Source organism: Callorhinchus milii, unplaced genomic scaffold (genome assembly GCF_018977255.1).
Source record: "Callorhinchus milii isolate IMCB2004 unplaced genomic scaffold, IMCB_Cmil_1.0 Scaffold1, whole genome shotgun sequence".
Classification (NCBI taxonomy): domain Eukaryota; kingdom Metazoa; phylum Chordata; class Chondrichthyes; order Chimaeriformes; family Callorhinchidae; genus Callorhinchus; species Callorhinchus milii.
This window is the reverse complement of record NW_024704742.1, coordinates 4,944,043-4,966,758: the sequence shown is the minus strand read 5'-3', so window position 1 is coordinate 4,966,758 and position 22,716 is coordinate 4,944,043. Positions and strand designations below refer to the sequence as shown.

General features: G+C 43.1%; 1 protein-coding gene across 4 annotated transcripts in view; it reads left to right on the top strand.

Annotated features, from left to right (window-relative positions):
- The window catches only part of tmod1 (tropomodulin 1), a 34,158-nt gene that overhangs the window by 7,499 nt on the left and 3,943 nt on the right, over nucleotides 1-22,716 (top strand). For all 4 annotated transcript variants that reach the window (XM_042336563.1, XM_007899006.2, XM_007899007.2 and 1 more), the window contains exons 2-9: nucleotides 297-465; nucleotides 3,740-3,896; nucleotides 10,947-11,066; nucleotides 14,684-14,773; nucleotides 16,367-16,497; nucleotides 18,434-18,541; nucleotides 19,246-19,389; nucleotides 21,375-21,519. In XM_042336563.1, coding sequence (XP_042192497.1) covers nucleotides 340-465; nucleotides 3,740-3,896; nucleotides 10,947-11,066; nucleotides 14,684-14,773; nucleotides 16,367-16,497; nucleotides 18,434-18,541; nucleotides 19,246-19,389; nucleotides 21,375-21,519 — 1,021 coding nt within the window. In that variant the 5' untranslated portion in view covers nucleotides 297-339. The remainder of the gene's footprint in view (nucleotides 1-296; nucleotides 466-3,739; nucleotides 3,897-10,946; nucleotides 11,067-14,683; nucleotides 14,774-16,366; nucleotides 16,498-18,433; nucleotides 18,542-19,245; nucleotides 19,390-21,374; nucleotides 21,520-22,716) is intronic.

Sequence of the window (22,716 nt, the reverse complement as noted above, 5' to 3'; positions counted from 1 at the left end):
ATGCCCCCCACCCTCCCTGATCCCGACCCCCAGCTCAGGTCCGAAACACTGACTGTCCAGTGCCTTGGGATGTCCTCCTGACGTGAAAGGCGCTGTGCAAATGTAATTTGTTGTCATCGTACAGTTAGGATAGCACCAGTCATTTCACTGGTTCGCATGGCTAGATCAGAAGATGCTTCTCCAGTGTGGAGAAGTGAATATTTTGTATGGGTACAGTCACAATTAATTTCTAGGAGAAATGAGTTTCGTGTTTGCCAGCTTTATTTTTTCATCATTTTGGTTGTTCGTATTTGCAGGTGCCCTTCAGCCCTGCGGAGCACAATCCAAGAGCGGCTGAACATGTCTACGCCATTTACAAAGGAGTTAGAGAAATATCGAGATGTTGATGAAGATGAGCTTCTCACAAAATTATCAGAAGAGGAGATCAGGCAGCTGGAGGATGAGTTGGAGGAATTAGATCCAGATGTAAGTATAGACCAGCGTCCATATACAAACACACCCTCTCGTGTATATACACACACACACACACACACCCTCTCGCACGGGCACGCACACTATCGCGTGCGCACACACGCCCTCTCGCACACACACCCTTTCTTTACTTCTAAAGCACTATCAACACTTACAAATAATAGACCATCAGGTTGACAACACAATGTGATAAAACCATCAGTCTAACTTAGCTTTGTTCAACTCGTTGTGGAAGAGAGCAACATAATGGAGTAGGCAACACAGACAGATATGAGATGGAATAAGTACACCTGCAAGCAAAGCTAATTGGCTCAGTCACGAATAAAAGTATTTATAATTTCTGATTATTGATCAGAATAACCTTGACTGGATTTTTGACTTTGTTTAGTAAAATCACTGCAGTACGCTGCCAGATTTAGGATGGGGCCAGCTGGCAATGACACTTCTGCTGTTGCAGGTTTACCCAAACAAGAATAGATTTGTATATCTTATTATGTTTTTACATCTCAAACCCTTGATGTTATTCTTTTGAAGATAAAAATGTTTTGCTCATGGCGAGTTCCCACAAACAGTCATGAACTGAATGATCAATTGGATCAATTGGAAGACCGTTGGCCAGGACTTCAGGAGAAACTTTCTTCTCTTTCAGAATAGTGTCCTGGTATCTTTAAAGACTCCCTGAATAGGTAGATCGTATAATAAAATAATAATCCTTGCTTTTGACACAACGCCTTATCACGTCTTCGAGATGTCTCAAAGCGCTTCACAGAATATACTGTAAAGTGAAGTGACTGTATATTTTGTGGGTGAAAGTTTGTGGAAAGAATAACTAACTGGTCAGGGCTATATTGAATTCCACTTGATGGGCTGTTTTCTCTTGAATATGCCCAGTGAACCATGATAATTGACATAGTGTTAATTGACATAGTGTGTTAAAATAGTTGCAGAGTTGGTGATCTCCAGGATTCCTAAATGCTCTATGTGGAAAGACCCAATTACCTTTTAACCCTTCTACAATTATAACTCTTTCTAAAACATCCAGTTTGTTACAAATACTAGAATAACATGAAGTACATCTTGATGAAGTTTTGCATTAAGAGCAGGAGTTTTCTGGTGGAAACTTTATGGGAAATATGGTTTTCTTGCTGCCAACTTTCTTGCTGCCCTGGGCTGATTAAACCCATCAATTTGCATAATTCCAACATGAATTTAATTGAGTGATTGAACTTAAAAGTTTAAAACCCAAACTGTGCTTGTAATCTCTTCACAAGTCAGTACATTTACAGAATTAATGATCTAAACCCTCAATATCCCCAAGAAGGATATATGGCACGGTGATTTATTTATATCACACTCACACAACTCTAAACAATTCACTATCGTTCGCTATCTGGGATACAGTTAAATAGAAATAAAAGGCTAATGTGTTCCTAATTTGTTTTACTATATTTGGGTTACATAAGACTGCGAGACTTGATTTGTACAAAAAAGGGAGTAAAATGTTGTGTCTTAATTGATTGGCTCTAAATCAAACAGTTCTGTCCTTTTTCATTGTTTATCTATGGTGAATGTTTTATATGAACTGGTGCTGTACTCACTACACATGAGAGAGCACATGTGGAATGAATCTCAGTGAACGAACCTCAGATTATTTTTATTAATAGACGACGCGTGAAGTTTCAGAAATGCACGTTTTCAAAATTCTACCGAATGGATTCAAATCATTCATTAATGTTACGGTATCAACAACAACTTGCATTTATATAGCGCCCTTCGCACAGTGTAGAGTCCCGGAGTCTGACACCGAGCCGGGGGGGGGGGGGGGGTGGGGAGAGGGAGTTGACCGTAAGCACGATTTAAAAAGGAAGGTGTTTAGGTGGGATTTGAAGGTGGGGGGAGAGGGGGAAGGCGGAGGGATTGAGGGTGAGATTTCCACAGTTTCGGGGGGTAGCGGCCACTGATGGTGGAGTGGAGGGGACGAGTGACAAACAGGAGACCGGAGCCAGCCGAGCGGAGGCAGAGTGTGGTGCAGTAGGGGGTAAAGCAGATGGGAGAGGCAGGGAGGTGCCAGGGCATCGAGGGATTTGAAAACGAGTGACGTGATCTGGAAATCGATCTGTTCGGTAATCGGGAGCCAGTGGAGCCGGGCAAGGACTCTGGTGTGATGGGGGTACGGAGTTTTGTGCAGACAAGTATCTGGACGGCGGAGTTTTGGATTCATTGAATTTTGTGTAGGGTGGAGCTGGGGAGACCAGCGAGGAGGGTGTTGGGATAGTTCAGCCGGGAAGTGACGAAGGCGTGGACAAGGGTTTCGGTTGTGAGGTGCAGACGGAGGTGGAAACATTGGTATACGTGGTAGAAAGTATAATTTATCATTGTTACTTTTGTTATGGCCCACGTGTGTTAAAGTCTATTCGTTTTACGTGTGTGAATATTTGGTGCAGATTTGGGCTAATACATTTTCTTCCTGTTACAGTGGAGTTGTTTTTATTTCACATTCATTTATTATTTCTATTATTGGTGATAATATTTAATATTCAATATTCAACCTTGGCTTTTTTTGGGGGGGGGAATATTTCTTGTGTGTGTGTGTATTCTTTTTTAATTCATCCCTATCCTGACGCTGAGTGTATCATTCCACAGGTGTCTACAACCTGCTAAATGCTTTACCCAAAAAGACAGTTAATGTTCTGAGCCTTGGCAGGCTATTCAGTCTGGGAGAGGGGAGCCACACATTGTAGCCCAATCCTGTTCTCACCTGTTGTTCACATATGCTGAACTTCCAGCGTTCAGAGTTTACCAGGTATCAGGACTGCTATCTAGGCAATTGGTTCCTGCTTCATATCATCCACCCCTGCTGTCCCTCCGTCAGCGGAAGAGATTTCCGCCACTTTGCTCGCACTAATATGAGCCTTGCTGGCAGCTTCTCTGTTCGGATTTCCCACCTTTCCGTTACAGTAATTAAATTGAAACATAAATTGAAAACAGAAGAAATAATACAACACGGTAACACCCTCTGGCACATGGGACAGGAGTGGGGTTTGCCCCATCCTCTACATTGGGTATCTAAGAAGACGCCAGCACTGTTGTGGCTTCTGAGAAAGTTCTCCACCAGCTCCCTTACTGAAGGAATTGAGAAGAAACAAAATTATAACGTCATGCACCACTGTCTTCACTCGAGGTCTGTCTCAAGGCTAAGTAATTGGAAAGCACTGTCTATTTACGTATCATAGCAACATATTTAAATTGTATTTCATTGCTTCACCAGAATGACCTCCTACCTGCAGGACTAAGGCAGAAAGATCAGACAAAAAAGGAACCCACAGGTCCTCTGAATAGAGATCAGCTTCTCGATCACCTGGAGAAAGAAGCGAAAGAGCACAAGGACAGAGAAGACCTGGTTCCTTATACAGGAGAAAAGAGAGGTATGTACATGGTCTTTGTAGGAACAGTTTTTATGGAGGTCGCAATGATTTTTTTTATTCTCAATTGTCGGTACACACAGGACTGTGGAGTCCTGTAGCTCAGTGGTCAGAGCACTCGCCTCGCAAGTGAGAGATCTGGGTTCGATTCCCGGCAGAGCGAAACCTTGGGCCAGTTTCCTTACTCCACACGGCTCTGTTTACCTAACAGTAAGTAGGAACCCGGTTGTTAGTCGATTGGCGGATCGCTTTTCGGGGGTAATAATTCCTTCAAAAATTTTGCGCTATATAAATGCAATTTGCTGTTGTTGCTGCCTGAGGTGAGAAGGTTTGAACCCATATTTCTGACCCGCGGGTGAAAGTGCTAACAACTGAGTCATCTAAGTTTATTTATTTATTTTTTAAATTCTTTACAATTGGCAGTTTTGCAGTCCTTGGGTTCCAGCTTCCACTAATTCTTAAAATATAGTGGAAAGATTGCTGCTTTTATCAATCAGCACAGGAGAGAATTGCTCCCTCCCCTCCGCACTCTTCAGATTGGCTCGTATATCTCCCCTACCTCTCCGACCTCCTAAACCCCTTCCATCCTGTTCGCTCCCTCCGCTCAGCGGGCTCCGGCCTGCTTCACGTCCCCCGCCTCACTCGCCCCACTATCAGCGGGCAGGGGGGCCTTCCACTACTCTGCGCCCACCCTCTGGAATTCCATCCTGCAGTCCCTCCGTCTCGACCCCCCGATCCCTCGCCACCTTCAAGACCCTCCTCTTCGACTGTGCTTTCCCTCCCTGCCCTCCCCCCTGCCCTACCCCGACCCCCAGCTCGGGTCCGTAACTCTGTCCGTTCCAGCACCTTGGGACGTCCTCCCGATGGGAAAGGCGCGATATACATATAACTTTGTCGTCGTTGTTATATCATAGGCTTGGTACTTTCATGTGCTTGGTAACTGATTGCTTTCTTGTTTGTTAGACAAGTGAGTGCCACTGATTTGTTCTGAGTTGTTTTTTTTAGGTTCATATGTCTTCATGGTTTGCGTTTCTTATCTTGGGAGTTTTCTAATTACCGCTGATCAGAATCTGTGCCCTTTTATCGAGCATGGTGTAGTGATGTAGTGCGAAAGGCTCATTGGAGTTTGACAGATTGTCCTGGAGGATAGATGGTTTTGCTCATCACATATCCTCCAAATACCAGGAGTAGTCAGCAAGAAAACATCCACACAGGAGAAATTGAGCTGTAGAGATTATAACTAGAATTAGAAATAGATCTACCAGTCTCTTTTAGAGCGCTGCAGCAAGGCCATTGTTTGTGCAGTTGCTCTGAGTCAAAAAGATTATAAACACTTACACATCTGTAGTAAATGAAACCATTAGGCGTTCTTGCAGATTGAAGGGTTTATCTTGCCTCGGAGCCAAGAATAGAAATTAGAAAGAAAATAGGGCAGAGATAACAGAGCTGGGTAATGATTGTTCCCACAACATTCCTCACGAGACACAACTAGAGGCTGATGAAGTGGGAGATAGACTGAAAAGGGAGGAATGGAACTGGTTTTGCATCCTGGAACTAGGAACATTACTGGCACATTTGTTAAAGGACTTAAAATTGCTTTCCAAAGTATTGTTCTAAGCAAACTGGCACTCAAAAATAGTGTAGTAAAAGTACCTTTTACAATAAATCATTCTATATTTATACCTATCGAACCAGAGAAATATACGGCATTTTTGTGTTGGTGTTTGCTATCCATCCTGATCTTATTTCACTTCTCTTTTCCTGTATCGTCAAATATCCTTCCTCTGTTTTTGGTTTATCCAATTTTGTTTTAAATTCCCCCCAACCAACTCTGCTCCAACAGCCACCAAAATCTGCCAACAGCTGACCTTCAAATGCTTGAGTGGATTTAATTGTAAATTACTGGAACATTTGAAGGAGGCGCATTGATCTTCCCAGACTTAACAAAGTTTAAGTACAGTATTGTGGTTGTGGAATAGGACAAGTCTAAGGATGTTTGTTTCGCAATGAATTGCTACTTTGGCATTCTCGGCAAATAAATAATTTAAGAATACAGAAATCTAAACTTTAGACCGACTGTACCGATTTGGTTGATTTAAAGACTGTTTTTGATTAATTAATCGGACACGCCCTAATGCCTCGGCATCGGGATTTATAATTCATTGCAGTCACAAAGCAAACTAAAATTCTTCCATGATGAGAGTATCATCTGGAGCACCTTCTGTTGGAAGAGTGCCAGTAAATGCCATACTTCTGATTGTTATGCTCAGAATACACTTATTTTGACTCGTATCCATGGTTCAACGCCTGGATTATCAAAAGGGCTATATAGTGACTCACAGTGAATTTCTGGTATCTTGGCTTGAATTGGTGTGGTAGCCAAGTACTATTGTCTGCAAAACCATGAACCTTTAGTAATTTCCCTCCATTTTCCATGCATCAATATTCGGTGGCCCCTCAACCAGGTTCTAGATAAAATTGATCATTTATTTCACGACCACTTGTGTGCGCAAATTGGCTGCCATATTCGTTTACTTATAAATACAATCACTACCCATTACAGGAAATCCTGTGGAACACTGAAGCGTTTTGATGACGTGATAAAGCACTCTATCAAATGCAAATATTATTATTTGTGGGATTGGAGGATAAAAGTCAAAGTTAGATATAGAGAGTGGAGCAAGGATTTTCTTATGAGCTGCCATACCACAGCTCCTGCCACTCCTCCCTCCTTACACTCCTTTGCCCCCATTTTTCCCTCCTCCCTCTCAACCACAATCACCCGGATAAAGTTCACCCCCTGCTACCTTGACCCCCCTCCCCACCCAGCTGCTGGTCAGTCAACTCCCCCTTCTCTCCCTCCTGCTGGCCAACACGGCCAACACCAGTCTCTCTCCTCAGGCTTCGTTTCACTCCCCCTGAAAAACACTGTTATCACACCTCTCCTCAAAAACCCATCCTCGATCCCTCTTATCTCACACACTGCCATCCCATCTCCAACCCTACCCTTCTTTGCTAAAGTCCTGGAAAGCATTGTTGCAGGTCAATTTGGGTCCCACCTCCCCCCTCCCCGCCGGCTCGGAGTTAGGTACCTCTACTGTTAAGCGCTCTGAGACACTACCCTGCATGGAGGGTGCTATGTAAGTGCAAGTTGTTGTTGTTGTCTATGATACTATACCATGAATTGAACTTATGTTATGTAGGTATTTTTTAATAATTCTCTGGGGATTGGGGCTCTACCATGTACCATCAAAAGGTTTCTTCGCCAATTTATTCTATAACTCTACGAATACAGAAGCATAAATTGTCTCGCAGGATTAGAAGAGATTCGAATGAAGAAGGCCCTTCAGCCCATCCAATCTCATTCCTCCAGAACCTCCACAATCCCGTCCTTCCTATGATATGACTTATGCAAGTTTGCCATAACTCATACTTTGCATACGTCGTATTAAATGTGATGATCCCAACTGATATGACTTATGTGGCATAATAACTGTAGACATAATAACTTTGTCCTTCACAAAAATGGTTAGAGAAGAATATTTTATTTGAAAAGTTTTGGCTACCTTTGCTTTAAACCACCTTGACTATTCATTAGATTATTTTGAGATGCAGATACTCCCCTGTTCAATGGCCCTCTGAGTCTGACTGTAGCTCCTGGTACTCCGAGCCTCTCTAATCCAGGCAATGTTGCTCCTGTGAAGAAAGACAGATTTAGGGAAGAGGAATCCATTGAAAATGGAGTTGCTTCATCATTAAATGTTGAACAAAGGTGTTATTTCGCACATTGCTGTGTGCTCCAGCTTACACATTTTACCCACCCAACGCCCTGCCTTCTATTCTCAAATTCCTGAGGAGATTGTCAGGTTAAATTTAGTCTCAGCATTAGGCTGTTGCATGATCGCATTTGAGTTCTTGTAGCTTGTTCACGGGAATGAAAATGCCTCATCCAATAAAGGTAGCTGAACTTTTTCCCAATTTTCTCCCCACCTTTACTGAAGTTAGTGAGTGGTTTAGTTCCGTGGCAGCTAACGGCCCTTGCCACTGCTCCCAAGTGCCTATTTCCATCTGCGGAATTGAACAGCGAGGGTCGGGAGGCTATTTCAGCGTGAGCTGAACCGACTCCCACTCTCCGCAGATGCTGCCTGACCTGCTGCGTGCTCTCAGCGACTTTTATTTTTATTTCAGAGTTCCAGCATCTGCAGTATTTTGCCTTTCGTTTCCTTTCTCCGTTGTCCACATGCGCACACTTGTGAATAAGGATCACTGGATGACAATCAGGAGCAGAAACCTTAGCTAATTTTTTTTCCCCCTCTGTGTCAGTGATAGCAATGAAGCAAAAGTCTTGGTGTTTCTCACTGCTCCTGTGGCTGAGACGTGATGACTTAGCGAAGACTCAGTGATGAAATTTCTTAAGGTTTTTTTTCAAAAAAAACCCATCAAATGTTACCCCTAAATACGCTGTCCGTACACTTTACAGAAATTTCCGTGAAGGTGAGTGATTTGAGACGTTTCCAAATGATAAGTCGGGACATCAAATGCAAGGATTATTATTGAAATCGATCCCTCCGTCACTGGGCTGTAGACCTCTGCGTGTTGCAAGCAGTGTACTCCTGGTGCTCTGTGATCATCATCATAGAGGAAAGAAAGAATTCACAGTTTAATAACATCTTATGACCTGTCTCAGACCACTTCACAGATCATGACCTCAAAATGCAGCAGCTGTTTTATCGACAAACGCAGCAACCGTTTATGCCAACAAAGTCCTGTAATCCTTGTGAACATTTAGATACATTTTTTGCTTCACTGAACTGTGGCTGAATGACCTCATTGCCACTACATTGCAGAGTTATCCCAAAGTTTAGAGGAAAACTGAAGGTTGATAAGGTCTCATATGAACCTTACGTCAATTTGACTTGTATAGAATTTAGTCTTCTGATTTCCGTTAAGTTCTTCTCAGTCACACTCCTTCCTTTACTTTGTTCCTTTGACTCCTTTAGTACCTGTAGGGTGTTGTCCTACCCATTTAGTTTGTGTGGTGATCACTTAATGTCCACTTATGATGGGATTTCCCAATCATAGCACACATTGAAATGGTCACTGCTCCCTCTTACTGATTCTTCAGTCATTAACATTAGCAGATTCTCCTCATGTCCCCTTTGCCTTGTTCCACGCTCAGTGCATCAGTTTTCTCCTCCTTTTTCTGTTTTATTTCATGTTATAGAGATCCAGCTTCATGTTCTCTTCTCAGCTCCATTACTGTTCTCATAAGCAATTACTGCAAAATGCAGCGACTATTCTGTTGGCAAACTTTGTGAACACATTGTTCTCTGGAGGTTGGTATCACATGTTTCTGGTGGTACGTCTAGTGGCTATTTAGAGTGGTGGCTGGAGACTTTTTTTCTTTATATAGAGCTGGCAGGGCTCCAGGCCAGTGGTTTGAAGGAAGTGCAGCCATATTAGTAGTTACAACGTGCTCCCCAGGTACCAGACCAGCAGAAAAAGCCGCACAGCTCCATAAACTATATACTTGTCTCACGTGTTATAAAAATATACTTGTCGCAAAACTTGGGGGTGATAAGGTCACCGAGCTTGGTGCAGGACACCCCACCTCCTTGCCCTGCAAACAGACGTCATCAACCTCTCTCTGTACACCGGCACAGTTCTTACCCCATTCAAAACAGCTGTCATCACCTGCATCCTCAAAAAACCTTCCCTCGACCCATCCCTGTTCCATAACTTGCCATCCTATCTGCAACCTCCCTTTCCTCTCAAATGACTCGTCGCTTCCCGGTTTTGCTCTGTCTTCTCCCTGCACTCAGTGGCAGACTGACTCCCCCGAAAGGCTTCAGGATTGTGACGTTGGGTAAAACAGGGGGCACCAAAAAGCATAAAACATCCGTACGTTTAAAAACTTTTGTCGGGCTTAAGTGGAGCTTCAGAACAAGGCTACACTGGGTGCTAAGCGTTGGGAGCCATTCATGGGGGCAATTTGGAAATTTCCTGATTTATTTGACACTGTCGACCATTCTATTCCTCACTGCCTTTCCTGCTTGGCTCCTGTTAGCACCTTCTCACCTCAGGAGCTGACAGCATCAGTATCTCCATGGACACTCCACCTCACAGGGTCAGGGTGGAACCCAATGACTTGTTTGACTCTCAACTGTCCTTTAAACGCCACATCCGTGCCATGACCCGTTCAGCTTACCCCCACCTCTGCAACATTGCCCACTACCCCCATTATGTCTCCCCTCGGGCTGCTGAGATCCTTTTCTGCTTTTATCATGTCTAAGGCTTGACTATGCCAGCTCTCTGCTCACCAGACTTCCCAAGTCTTCTCTCGAGAAGCTACAGACCATCTAGGACTCTGCAGCTCATGTCTTCTCTGACACTTGACTCCGTGAGCCTGTCATCTCCCCTTCGTGTGCGTCTTGCATTGGCTCCTCACCCCAAGATCCTCGTCCTCCCTTTTAAATCCCTCCATGGTCCTGCCCCTACCCTACCTTCACAAGGTTGAGCCTCATATATTCAGGCTCACGTTACCATAGGTGCCGTCCTTCGGTTGAGATGTTAAACCAAGATCCCACTTGCCTGTTCAAGTGGACATTAAAGATCTTATGCCACTGTTCACAAAGAGAAGGATGATTCTTACAGGGTTTTGGAAAACAATCCCCCAAATAAAATTAGTCATTCACTTTATGGTTGTTTTGGGGACATTGCTGTGTTCCAATTGGGTAACACGTTTGTTTACAAAATACACAGTCACTACACTACTCAACTCATGTGTAGCACTTTGAGAAGTCCTCCTGATGTGAAAAGTGCAATATCAAATGCAAGGATTATTCTTTTTATTATATATTATTCTTATATATTATTATTATTATATATTATTAGGCTTCTGAACTACCACGGCTTAACTGCCTCCGACCTTCTGAAACATTCTTCCTCAATCCCTCCATCTTGTCCCTTCCTTCCCCATCTTCAGGTCGGTTCAGTAATTTATTATCGACTAAATAATGTACTAAAATGCATTTTGTGCTTCTCTTGTTGCAGGAAAGCCTTGGGTTGCTAAAGAGCAGCCAGTCCAGGCGGTGCTTGAGAGCGTTACTCTGGAGCCGGAGCTGGAGGAAGCCCTGGCGAATGCCACCGATGCTGAACTTTGTGACATTGCAGGTGAGAAACGTTAATCTTATTGGAACGTCAGGTCATCCAGTGATGAAACGTTTCTTTTTCTTGATCAACATTTTGATATACTGTTAAATTTGTGTGGAAGGCATTGGTCCTTCTTGTATTTTTTCTCTGTTTAAACATTCCTCCCGAGCCACACAGTTATCCCTGACTAACAGCTTGATCCCAGCCCAGTGATGTGTTGTTGACCTGGCTGCTTGGAGTTGGCTGAGACTGGCATAGTGATCGTCTAGCCTTTCCCTAAGGATTCTTTACTAAGCCAGTCTCCACTACCAGGTCACACTAAAATCACACCACTTTTCCTGGCTTCATTACCACTGTCCTTTGAACTTCACAGGGGCCCACTAACGCTGAATAAATAGCCCATGTTAGCTTAGACCCTACATTGTATTGCCGGCAGATGCTTTACCACTGACCATCTCCCAAAGCTGGCATGATCAGGAACTAGAATTAGACGATATCAATGAGTTTAATAGATGTGATTTAATAGATATTCCCGTCACTCAAACCCATATACTGTAGACTTTATTTCCTTCATTAGTTTCTCTCCACCAATCGTTCTGTATAATAATTTTTTTTTTACAAATTCCTCTGAAGACACTTACGCATTTGCTTCTCCTGGGTTGCAGTCCCTCTGGTCTCTTGCCCCCATGGCTATTATTCACACGCCATCCTTGACATTGAGTATCGGCAGGCTGTTTGACTGTGGGAGGCATCACAGCCAACCTTGGTCCTACCATTGCCTTATCTGCATCCATACTGACAGCTCCAACAGGGATAATTATCCTTTCTCCCTCCTGGAGCTGACGCCAATTGACTCGCTCCTATTTCTGACCACAGCGAGATCAGCTAACCCAGCACAGACCAGACACTGAAGCTGGGATGACCTTGGTCTGTATGGCTCAATTGCTTACATGATAAACCCACTTAGTGAGCAGAAAAACACAGTTGGTTTCCTTGAACTTTTAATTTCAAAACATGAGTTGACAATCGAGGGGCTAAAAGTAAACTATAATTGGAGATGCGTATTTATCGGAACTGTTCTTCCATCGTTTATTTTCCAGCCTTCATTCTGTTCATTGACAAATCCATATCACTGTTCATTTGATTAAGAGGGTTGTGTGTTCTGTAAGATCCTCATTGTACCACTCAAACTCTTTACGCTCTGGTGTGATGTTCTTGATTCGGGATTGCGAGGCTGTGTGCCAGGCTTAGCTGGAGCTTAACCAAACGTTTCTTGGCTGGGACGGTTAAGTGCTGCTGGTGCCCTCTTTGTTTACTGCTGTTGGATCAAGCGGTTTTCGTTTCATATCTGTATTGTAATACACTCTTGACCACTGTAATTGTAAGCCTTTCAATGAGAGTGGTGACTTATGATGACTCTATGGTTTTTTTTCCACATGCAGTAACTTGTTTCACTTTACAAATGTAACTTGTGATTTATTTCTTACTTTGCCACACGTAAACACACTGTATTCCCACTCCCGATACGTAATCTCTGTACCAGGAAATATTTAACAGTTTATTACAAAAGGTTTAGAAACAATGTTCATTTTTCTTGTGAATATTGCTGAAATCCATGAGTTTTGGCAGAGATTGTCAATTAATGCACCACGCTGCCATTCCCCTGGTTGACTGGCTTCAAATTCCTTCACGGCTTCAACCTTTCCATAATCTCCGCATATCTGGGAGCTGGACAGTGGGATTGAATCATGTGAAGCAAAACACCAGCACAAAACGGATAAGCTATATGGCTTGTTACTGTGCACTGTGATTGAGCAGCGGGTCACTCGATAGCAGTCAGAAGCAACAGCCCTGGCTGTGGTTTTTCTTTGCTTTCTCCCCATCACCCCCACCCCCACCCCCTTGCTAAGAAAAACTGTACAACAACAACTGGCATTTATTTAACAAAAGAATTATTTATTTAGCGGGAAGAAGCGGGTCCGATTCTCGAGCAGGGTGAAGCGTTGAACGAGTTTCCTCACTCCTCTGTTTACCTAGTAAGCACCTGGTTGTTAAGCCGATTGGCGGATCGCTTTCTGGGGGTAACGATCCCTCCAAAAAGAATTAAATATGCAAGAAATGAAATAAGCGAATAATAATAATCTGGTCACTCACTCCCACTCCACGACTGTTTGTGGGACACCGCTGTGCGCAATTGGCTCAAAGCTCTTCACAGAATATACCGTAAAGTGAATTGACTGTATACTTTGCGGGGCGGAAACTTGGTGTTCAGATGCCGATCCATGAGAGCGATCTGACAAAGGGTCGTGGACCCGAAACATTGACTCGCTTTCCTCTCTCCATAGATGCTGCCTGACCTGCTGAGTCTTCCCAGCGACTTCTGTTTTTGTTTCTGTTGAAGTGAAACTTTTTTACTCATTGTAAACGCAGCTGACAACAGCTCCCCCTATAGCAGATGCAATCTCATGTCAATATCAGGCCAATGACTATACAAAGAGTTTTGTGGAGCTGACAAATTTTCCATTACATGCCTCTGAATCATTCACATTCTGCTAATACTGTGGGATAGTTTGCCGTTGCCTCAGCAGAAACTCCAGCAGCGGATAGATCAAGGTCTTGGCTGTTGTTGACAATTGCACGAAGTACTTTTTTTGGGGGTTGAAATCACGAGTAGTACAGTCATTACCATTTGTCTGCGTGCAGCAAAATATATGTCGTCTCAGGGTGTTCAACGTACACTTTAATAACGGAACTGTTTATGAATAACTCGGAGGGAAATGAATGTAATTATGGCTTTTTTAAAAAAATATAAAAATTTAAACACCTGACACACCAAGAAAATTCTAAAATCATCTAAAACGATGCACCCAGCGACAAAGCTTTGAAATTTTATTATTACCGTGCGCCCAACAATTAACCAGCTGTACTCATTAAACAACTAAAACTGTTGATGAACAGCGTTTATCCTGATGTGTTTATGCACTTCTGATTGAACTGATGTCAACAAGGTGTCTGCATTCCTGTACTTGGAAATGCCACCTGTCTCCATCTCATTGAAGAGAGCGGGGAGAGGGCAAAGGACAACCAACTTCAGACCACACAATAATGATTTAGTTTGCAATGAGGAACCAGGAGCCAAATATTAACCCGAGGGTTTGTGTGATCCGTAGCATTACTTCAACCAGTGACGCAAATGAGGTGCGGTAGTGATTTCCATCAATACTTTTTCATCACTACTACAGGTATTGGCAAAGAAAAATGGTTTAAACAGTTACACAAATAAATCTTCCTCACCGGGGCTTCCATTCATCTTTATTTTTACAACTTTAATACTTAACCGGTAACTACGAACTATACATAGTGGGGTCAGAATACTGTGCGATAGCCCCTGTGACACATGGGAGATGCAGCATTTTTAAAAAAAATATTATTTTGATGGCAAGCAAACTTAATAGTCACTTCCAGCAATTGAAGGCGCATGAAAAGGCCATCAGCCCTCGCGAACGTTGCTTTGACATGATTGTATGTGTTTCAGGGTAATTCCAGTGCCCTCACTTTGCTTCTACGTCAAGAGTCCACGGGCCAATTGCTTTCTGTTGCATTCATTTCAATTCATTTCAATTCCTTAAACTTTGCAGCCATCCTCGGGATGCACACACTGATGAGCAACCAGCAGTATTACGAAGCTCTTGCGAGCAGCACCATCGTCAACAAGGAAGGCCTGAACAGTGAGTAGAACAGAAGCAAGTGTAGAGCACCTGCGGTAAAGGGTAAAGTGCAACTTATCCACAACACACACGCACGCACGCACGCGCGGGCATCCTGTAAAGCGCTTTGGATCGTGCTGTATCAACTGCAAGGATTATTATTGTCTCACGCCAGATCTTTCATTCAGAGGCACCGATTTGTGCCATTTTTATTGGATTTACAGTGTTATTTTTTCACATCGTGGCTTAGTGTGTTTGGGGCATGACTTCCGTGTGGATTCATATTATAACAGCTTCTGTTGGTCACCGAAATCTTCAGTCAATAGATTTTTAAAAAAATGATGTCAAACATCTTTTTAAAAACCCAGATGCCCTCAGCTCGCCGGTTATTTATTTTTTACCCAGAGAATTGATAGGATTTAGCTTATTAATCACTGACCTCCTCACTGGCACTAGTTAGCAAGGGAGCAAAAAATTGTTACGATGTGGATTGTCCTTCAGGTGTGTTGGTTGAGGCAGAATCTATATTGACTTTCAAGAAGAAACTAGATACACATCTAACGAGAAATAATCTCAAGCTCTGAATCGGCCGAATTGCTTTTTTTTTCTGTGCTGTAAACTACTATGGTTCTCACATAAAGGGGATTGCACAGCTCTAGACATAGTGCCGATGAGACTAATGAAGATCATAAGTATCGAGGAGTAAGATAAGAGAAAAACTAGATAAGGATAACCTTCAATGTTAGAGGAATGAGCCATAAGTAATAATTCGACAAGCTCGGGCTCTTCAGGCTTGAAAGGAGACATCTCAGAGAGGATCTCCTGGAGGTTTCTAAGGTTGTAAATGGGATTGCGAAATTGAAACCAGAACAATCCTTTTGGATCAAATAAATAATCCTTGCATTTAATATAGTGCCTTTTATGTCAGGAGGACGTCTTGCAGTGCTTCAAAGGATATACTGTAAAATGTAGTGACTGCGTATTTTGTCGGCAAATACGACAGCCAATCAGCACACAGCAATGTTCCACAACAGTCATGAAGTGATCGACCAGTTTGGTTTGGGGATTGTTGGCCAGGAGAAACTCCCTTCTCTTTTCGAATAGTGCCGTGGGATCTTTAATGTCCACCGGAGAAGGCAGAGAGGACCTCAGTATAACATCTCATCTGAAGGACGGCACTCCCAACAACAAAGCACAGCCCCAGAGTGTCAACCCAGACTGTGAGTTCAAAGTTCCAACATGCGGCTTGAACCCACAACCTTCTGACTCAGAGGCGAGAGTGCTACCAAACTGAGCCAGGCTGACACCTGTGCACTGGGTGTACTGAAACAGCAGAACAAGAGGACCCAGGTTTAGGTTTGGAAAGGGCAATAATTGTCAACTTGAACAGGTTACCAGAAAGGGTGATTGAGGCCAGGAATCTGGGTAGTCTGGAAGGACGAGATTGAATGGACCCAAGGGCCTTGTTTAACCAAACTAATCTTGTTGAAATTATGATCTAACCATTTTGAAACTGCTGTTGTCGCTCAGCTTGTCTGCCTCCGGGATGATCCCCGGCATGAGGGGCACTATATAAATGCAACTTGTTGTTGTTGTTGTTGTTGCCTCCGACAGGCATCATCCAACCGACGCAGTACAAGCCGGTGCCTGATGAATTGCCGAACTCAACAGACGTGGAAGAGACTTTAAAGCAAGTGATGGAAAACGACCCTGAGCTCGAGGAGATTAACCTTAATAATATAAAGGTAACCGAATCGTGACAAGACACTTGCAGCTTTTGCAATATCTTATTATTGATAAGATATTGCAATATTGATTGATATTGATATATCTTATTGATATATTGATATATCTATATCTATATATATCTATATATATCTATATCTTATTGATATATCTATATCTTCTCCTGGAATATAAATACGTATCGAATATGTTCTAAAATGTTGTTTAGCTTGGTGACTAGTTTGCTATTGATAGTCAGCTTCAGCTTCCATTGTAAGTACACACGTTCACAGTCAGCGAGCCAGACATATCGTAACTCAAACGCTTGTTGTGTACCCCTGCAATGACGGTGTGATTTAGTTGTGTTAATTTTCCACAACAGCTATCGTATGAGTGAAACTATTTTTTTTAGTGCCAAATAGTTTTGAATTATGGATAGTTTTATGTTGCAAGTCCGCAGCCTGAGCCTTCATGATCAGGTGGATTTCAAGATCCCATGACACTATTTGCAAAGAAAGAACATTTCTCCTAGTGTTCTGGCCATCAGTCCCTGAAATAAGGTTGTTCTGTCATACCATGGCTGTGTGGGGGACATTTCTGCATGCAAATTGTCTGCATGTTCATTTGCAAAATATACCGTCATTGTACTTTACAGTCAATCATGTGATAGATATTATAAGATCCTATTATCCCACTTCCCTTAACTAATCTATGAAAACAGCTGAGTCAAGGATGTACTACAGCAGTGTTTTAAAAATAAAAAGTATTTCCTAGAAGCCTGAAGGTCAATTTTACTCTCGTTCCAAAGAAACAAATACACAGAAAGGATAAGCATTCTTATCTATCGCCTCCTTACTTCTGGTATTCATTAACTGTTTTAACTGCTAAAAAAAAAGTTCATTTCCCTCTTTCACCCACAAAATAATTTTGATACTTTGTTATTGCCTAAAGTGAGGTTTTATTCGAATTTCAATTTGGTTTGAGAATCGATTGTGTTAGTGAGAAGAAGATTTCTCCCTGTCTTCCAAAATATCCTTTCTGCTGGTAAAGAAATGGGAGCAGAGACGGTGAATTTCCGAACAGGGAATGTTTTGATTTAAGCAAATTGCTTGGCAGCCTGTAATGTCAAACGCTACTGTTAAAAATACAATACACCCACAGGGGCTTTTAAGATGCAGTAACTGTTTCATGCGGTTGTGATTGATGTCTTACACCTACTTTATAGCAATGAGTCACTTTAATAAGTGTTGAAGGACTGTGATTTGAATCGACAGTTACAATTCAAAGGCTGCCCTGGATTATTTGCGGATCATGTTTGACAATGTAATTCCTGTGTGCCAGATCCTCTCGATCGCTGTACAGAGCAGTCAGTACGCCTCTGTAAACTAGCAACCAGAAAGCATGTTCACTGCAGCTTCCAGAGACAGTGTTTATATTGGTTTCAGGGCATCTCCACCCCCACAGCCACCCCTCAGGAGGCGCTGGTGGAAAATGCCTCTTTGAGTAGGGCTCGGGGTCAGCTGTCAGTACGTCCTATTTACTTTATCGCTTAAAACAAACATTGGTCACGCAATCGACGACTGTTTGTAGGGGACGCTGTTGTGCTCAATTGGCTGCCACGTTTCGTCCACAAAATATACAGTGAATTCACTTGACAGTATATTCCGTGAAGCGCTTTGAGACGTCGCGAAGGATTATGCAGGGATTATTATGATTATTATTATAAGTTTGAGCCGCTGTTTGAGCAACCACATTGTAAAATTAAAGACAGGAATTGTTTCATGTCAAGAGGTCAAGAAGCACCTGTGTGCGAGCCCTTTTGATCAGTGAACGATGCCTTTACTCATGATCGGCGTAGAGAAGCGATAGGACATTGTTCTTAATTGTGGGACGAGAATTTTTTTTTATCGCAAAATCTATTTTGTTTTAAAACGTGAACGACTGTGTGATTCTCAGAACATTCCCGTATCAACTTTAAAAGCATACGCAGACGCTTTGAAGGATAACACCTACGTGACGAAGTTCAGTCTAGTCGCAACACGAAGTAATGATCCTGTGGCTGTCGTAAGTTGTTTTTACACAGGATTCAAAGACACATACATAGATATATATTGTATAAGATATAATAACAGCAACGACAACATCGAATTACATTTGTAGAGGGCCTTTCACATCGGGAGGATGCCCCAAGGCGCTGGACAGTCGGGGATTTAAACCCGAGCTAGCGGTTGGACTCAGAAGGGGTGTAGGGCAAGGGGGTAAGGAGTAGGAGGGTGGGGGAAGGCACGGTTGAAGAGGAGCGTCTTGAGACGTGCTTTGAAGGAGGCGAGGGAGGGAGGGAGCGAGGTGAAGGGACTGTGGGATGAAGTTTCAAAGGGTAGGGGGCAGAAAGGCTGAAGACCTGAGCGCCGATGGTGGGGCAGGCCGGGCGGGGGATGTCCACAGGCTGGAGCTTGCTGAGCGGAGGGGAGCGGACAGGTAGTTTAATTGCTATTTGGCCTCCTTACAGAGGTACAAATAATCTTTTGATTAAAGTACAGGGCAACCCAATTATAAGCCTCCCCTCCACCCTCATTTCTTGTCATTTTTACACGCTCTCCTCGTACGTGCTTCAGAGATATTGGATCCAGAGGACAGCATTATAGGGGATTTCTCTCTTAGTGAAGGCAATGTCGAAGGCAGTTAAACGTGTGTTTGGTGCATGGCTACCCCTCAGTGTAATCCCTTCCAAGTTTGATTTGAGACTGTGCCCCTTCCTCCTTTTGAAGTCTTTTGCAGAAATGTTGAAGGTTAACAAAACATTGAAGAGTTTGAACATGGAATCGAACTTCATTACTGGTAATGGCATCATGGCACTAGTGAAAGCTCTCCAGTATAATACCTCATTGATGGAACTTAAAATTGACAACCAAGTAAGTAAGATGAATATTAATGGTGATGTATTCATTATATCTCATTATTAACGTGACATATTCCTGTATATTCACCCTGTATGATATGAACAGTGGGTTACAGTTTTGCGCTGCAAAATAACATACTGAAAAATACTCAGGTTCCCTTAAGGCATATGCAATTTAATGGCATGTTGTTGGAGGTGTCATTGCTTTTTAGCATAATGTTAAACAGAGGTGGATGTTAAAGATCCCATAGCACTATTTGAAAAGAGAAGGGAAGTTTCAACCGGTGCTCTGGCCAACAAGTCCCGCGAAATACACAGTCAATCCACTTTACAGTATATCCTGTGAAACACTTTGAGACGTCTCAGCAATGTGATATAAGGCGCTGTATCAGATGCAAGGATTATTATTATTATTATTATTATAAGAACTGATGGAACTGTATAATATCCCAACTCCTGAAACATGTAGTGTGTTGGAGAAAAGAAATCTGAGGGGAGACGCAATGTATGTTTTTCCAATGATGAAAGATAAAGGGAAGAGTGCTGTGAGCTCTTTATTTAACTGCTTATAAAAAAAAATGCTGAAACGAAGATAGGTTTGCAATACTAAGGTAGTCAGTTTGGTCCGATAATCGGGACAGGTGGGTAAATGATTGGCCTTTAGAATGCCGATGCTGTTTATGGAGCAGTAATATCAAAGCTGTAACATGGCTGTTGTCATTTTGAATCTCTGATAATCCTGTAGAGCTCCAGAATATCCATGCTATGTGGGTTATTCAGTTCTCACTGCTTGCTTTCCCCGCAAGACATTTACTCGATCACAACATCGGAAAAAAAACATGGAATATACACTGATCCCTATAAACCTTCATTCCATTTCTGAGCATGAATTAATTCAGCACTTTTTGAAGGATTGGGGGTATGTAAAACTCGATGAGCTGCTTTTGTTGGGTGTCTTGGTGATCTCCGCTGTTTGAGCAAAATACAACACCTCTTCAGATTAGCTATCACTGCACTCAACAAAGCCCAAGACTTTGGGCATTTAACGCTTTGAGTGGCGTGGCCTCAATTCTTGATTAAGGCTTGATTAAAACACAAAAGTCTTGTGTTTCTTAGTTCTACTGATGATGCCACGTTGAATAGGCTGCTTACATCTGCATTGTCCAGGTATCTCAACAACAACACAACAACAAGGTTACATTTGTATAGCGCCTTTCACGTCGGGAGGACGTCCCAAGGCGCTGCACAGAGTACAGCATTTCAGACCCGGGTTGGGGTTGAAGGGAGGGGAAGGGAAGGGGGGTGACCGATGGCATAGTCGAAGAGGAGGGTCTTGAGGCGGGGACTTGAAGGAGGCTAAGGAGGGGGCGATGCGGAGTGATTGGGGGATGGAATTCCAGAGGTTGGGGGCAGAGTGGATGAAGGCTCTCCCGCCAATGGTGGGGCGGGTGGGTTGGGGGACGTGGAGCAGGTCAGAGCCGGCTGAGCGGAGGGAGCGGGTGGGTCGGTAGGGGGTTAGAAGGTCACAGAGGTAGAGCGGGGCGAGGCCATGGAGGGCTTTGTATGTGAGGACCAGGATCTCAGCATGTTCAAGGCCTGGATTACGATCCCCTTAACCTTTTCTCTGATGAAAACGAGTTGAGCACTCTTGTAAGCTTCCCTTCTTTTAACATATGCCCCCGAAAACACAAATCAACCCTTGTGTTTTTTTTTCCCTCTCTCTCTACGTCTCTCCAACGCTTTAACGACAAAACAACGACAAACAGATGATCCAAGAGTCAGTCTCCCACATAGAAGACCGATGAACAAATCACAATCTCAGCTAACATTTCCGTTTAGGTCAAATTGAAGCTCAAATTTGGTCGTCTGAGGGACAGAGCAAACTCAGCCAGTCTTAAAGACATGTCCTGGTAGATACTGCTTAAAAACTCAGCCGATTGCCTACGCTGTAGAAGAAATTTGTCGTCTTGTAACTCCTTCCTCTCCTGTTTTTAACAGTGTCAGCAGCTGGGCAACAAAGTGGAAATGGAGATCGCTAATATGTTAGAACAAAATACGACACTTCTTAAGTTTGGCTATCACTTCACTCAACAGGGCCCAAGGCTTCGGGCATCCAATGCAATGATGAATAATAATGATCTCGGTAAGCAGAGGCACACATTTGCACCATTGGTATTTGTGACCAGTGGGTTCGGGACCGTTGACGTTGTAAACGTTTTAGTTGCAATATTGATCCTTGCACTTTCAATTTAATATTTCAGTAGTTTTAATAAATGATCACGTTTACTATTTACCACCAATAGAGTGCAATTCAAAGTGGCTTTTCCAATAACTTTTGCTAGTTTTAAAAAATTGGATTGAGATATGGACGTAATGCTTTCGTAGCAGCAGTGAACGAACGGTCTGATAACATAGTAATATGTATGCAGCAGGTTGTTTTTTTTAAAAAAAATACTTTTAATGCGCATCTCTAAAAGATTCAACTAAAACTGTTTGTGTGGAGGAACCAGATTCCCTTGGTAGAGGCCAGAAACAACTTGATGCTGTAATGGGAAGCTTGTCGGTTAATATTCTGTTAGAAACGAGATCAAATGGGCGGTAGGACATTTTTAATCTAAACCTCTCTTACGAGGGAGGACCCTGGGTCAGTAAAAAAAAATATCAAATCAAAGTTTCTCTTTCAGATATTAATCAACCCGCTGTGCATTTATTTCTAGCAACACCGTTTTACATCCGAGTTCCAGCCTTTGTAGTTTTGCATTTTATTTTATTTCTGCAACAAAACTATGCTTCGACTTAGACTGTTCGGAAGCGGAGCCTGACCTAAAGCTCCAGCAATCCAAGACCACGTCAAGCACCTTGAATATGAAACGCCACACGTTGAGAAAGAACTTGCACTTGAAACATCTCAAAAGCACTCTTAGTAATCCCTGTTGTAGCAGCCGACTTGCGTACGTCCTAACGACAGCCGCTTGCACTTGTACAGCGCCCTCCACGCAAGGGTGGCGTCTCAGAGCGCTTAACAGTGGCGGAGCCTGACTCCGAGCCGTGGGGTGCGTGGGGGGCAGGTGGCCGTAAGCACGGTCGAAGGGGAAGGTTTTCAGGCGGGGATTTGAAAAGGGGGGGAGAAGGGGCAAGGCGGAGGGATTGAGGATTGAGGGAGAGTGTTCTAGTTTTAACAGGACTGCATCAAATATGCCCTTCCTGTCGCCTGTGCTTTTTTTAAAAAAAGAAATCAAAACCCAAATCGTGGGGGGCAGGTTACAAAGAAATTGCAACAAACACAACGTCAAGTATGGAGCAGAAAATTACTGTCACTTTTGTGGGTGAATTTGTTTCA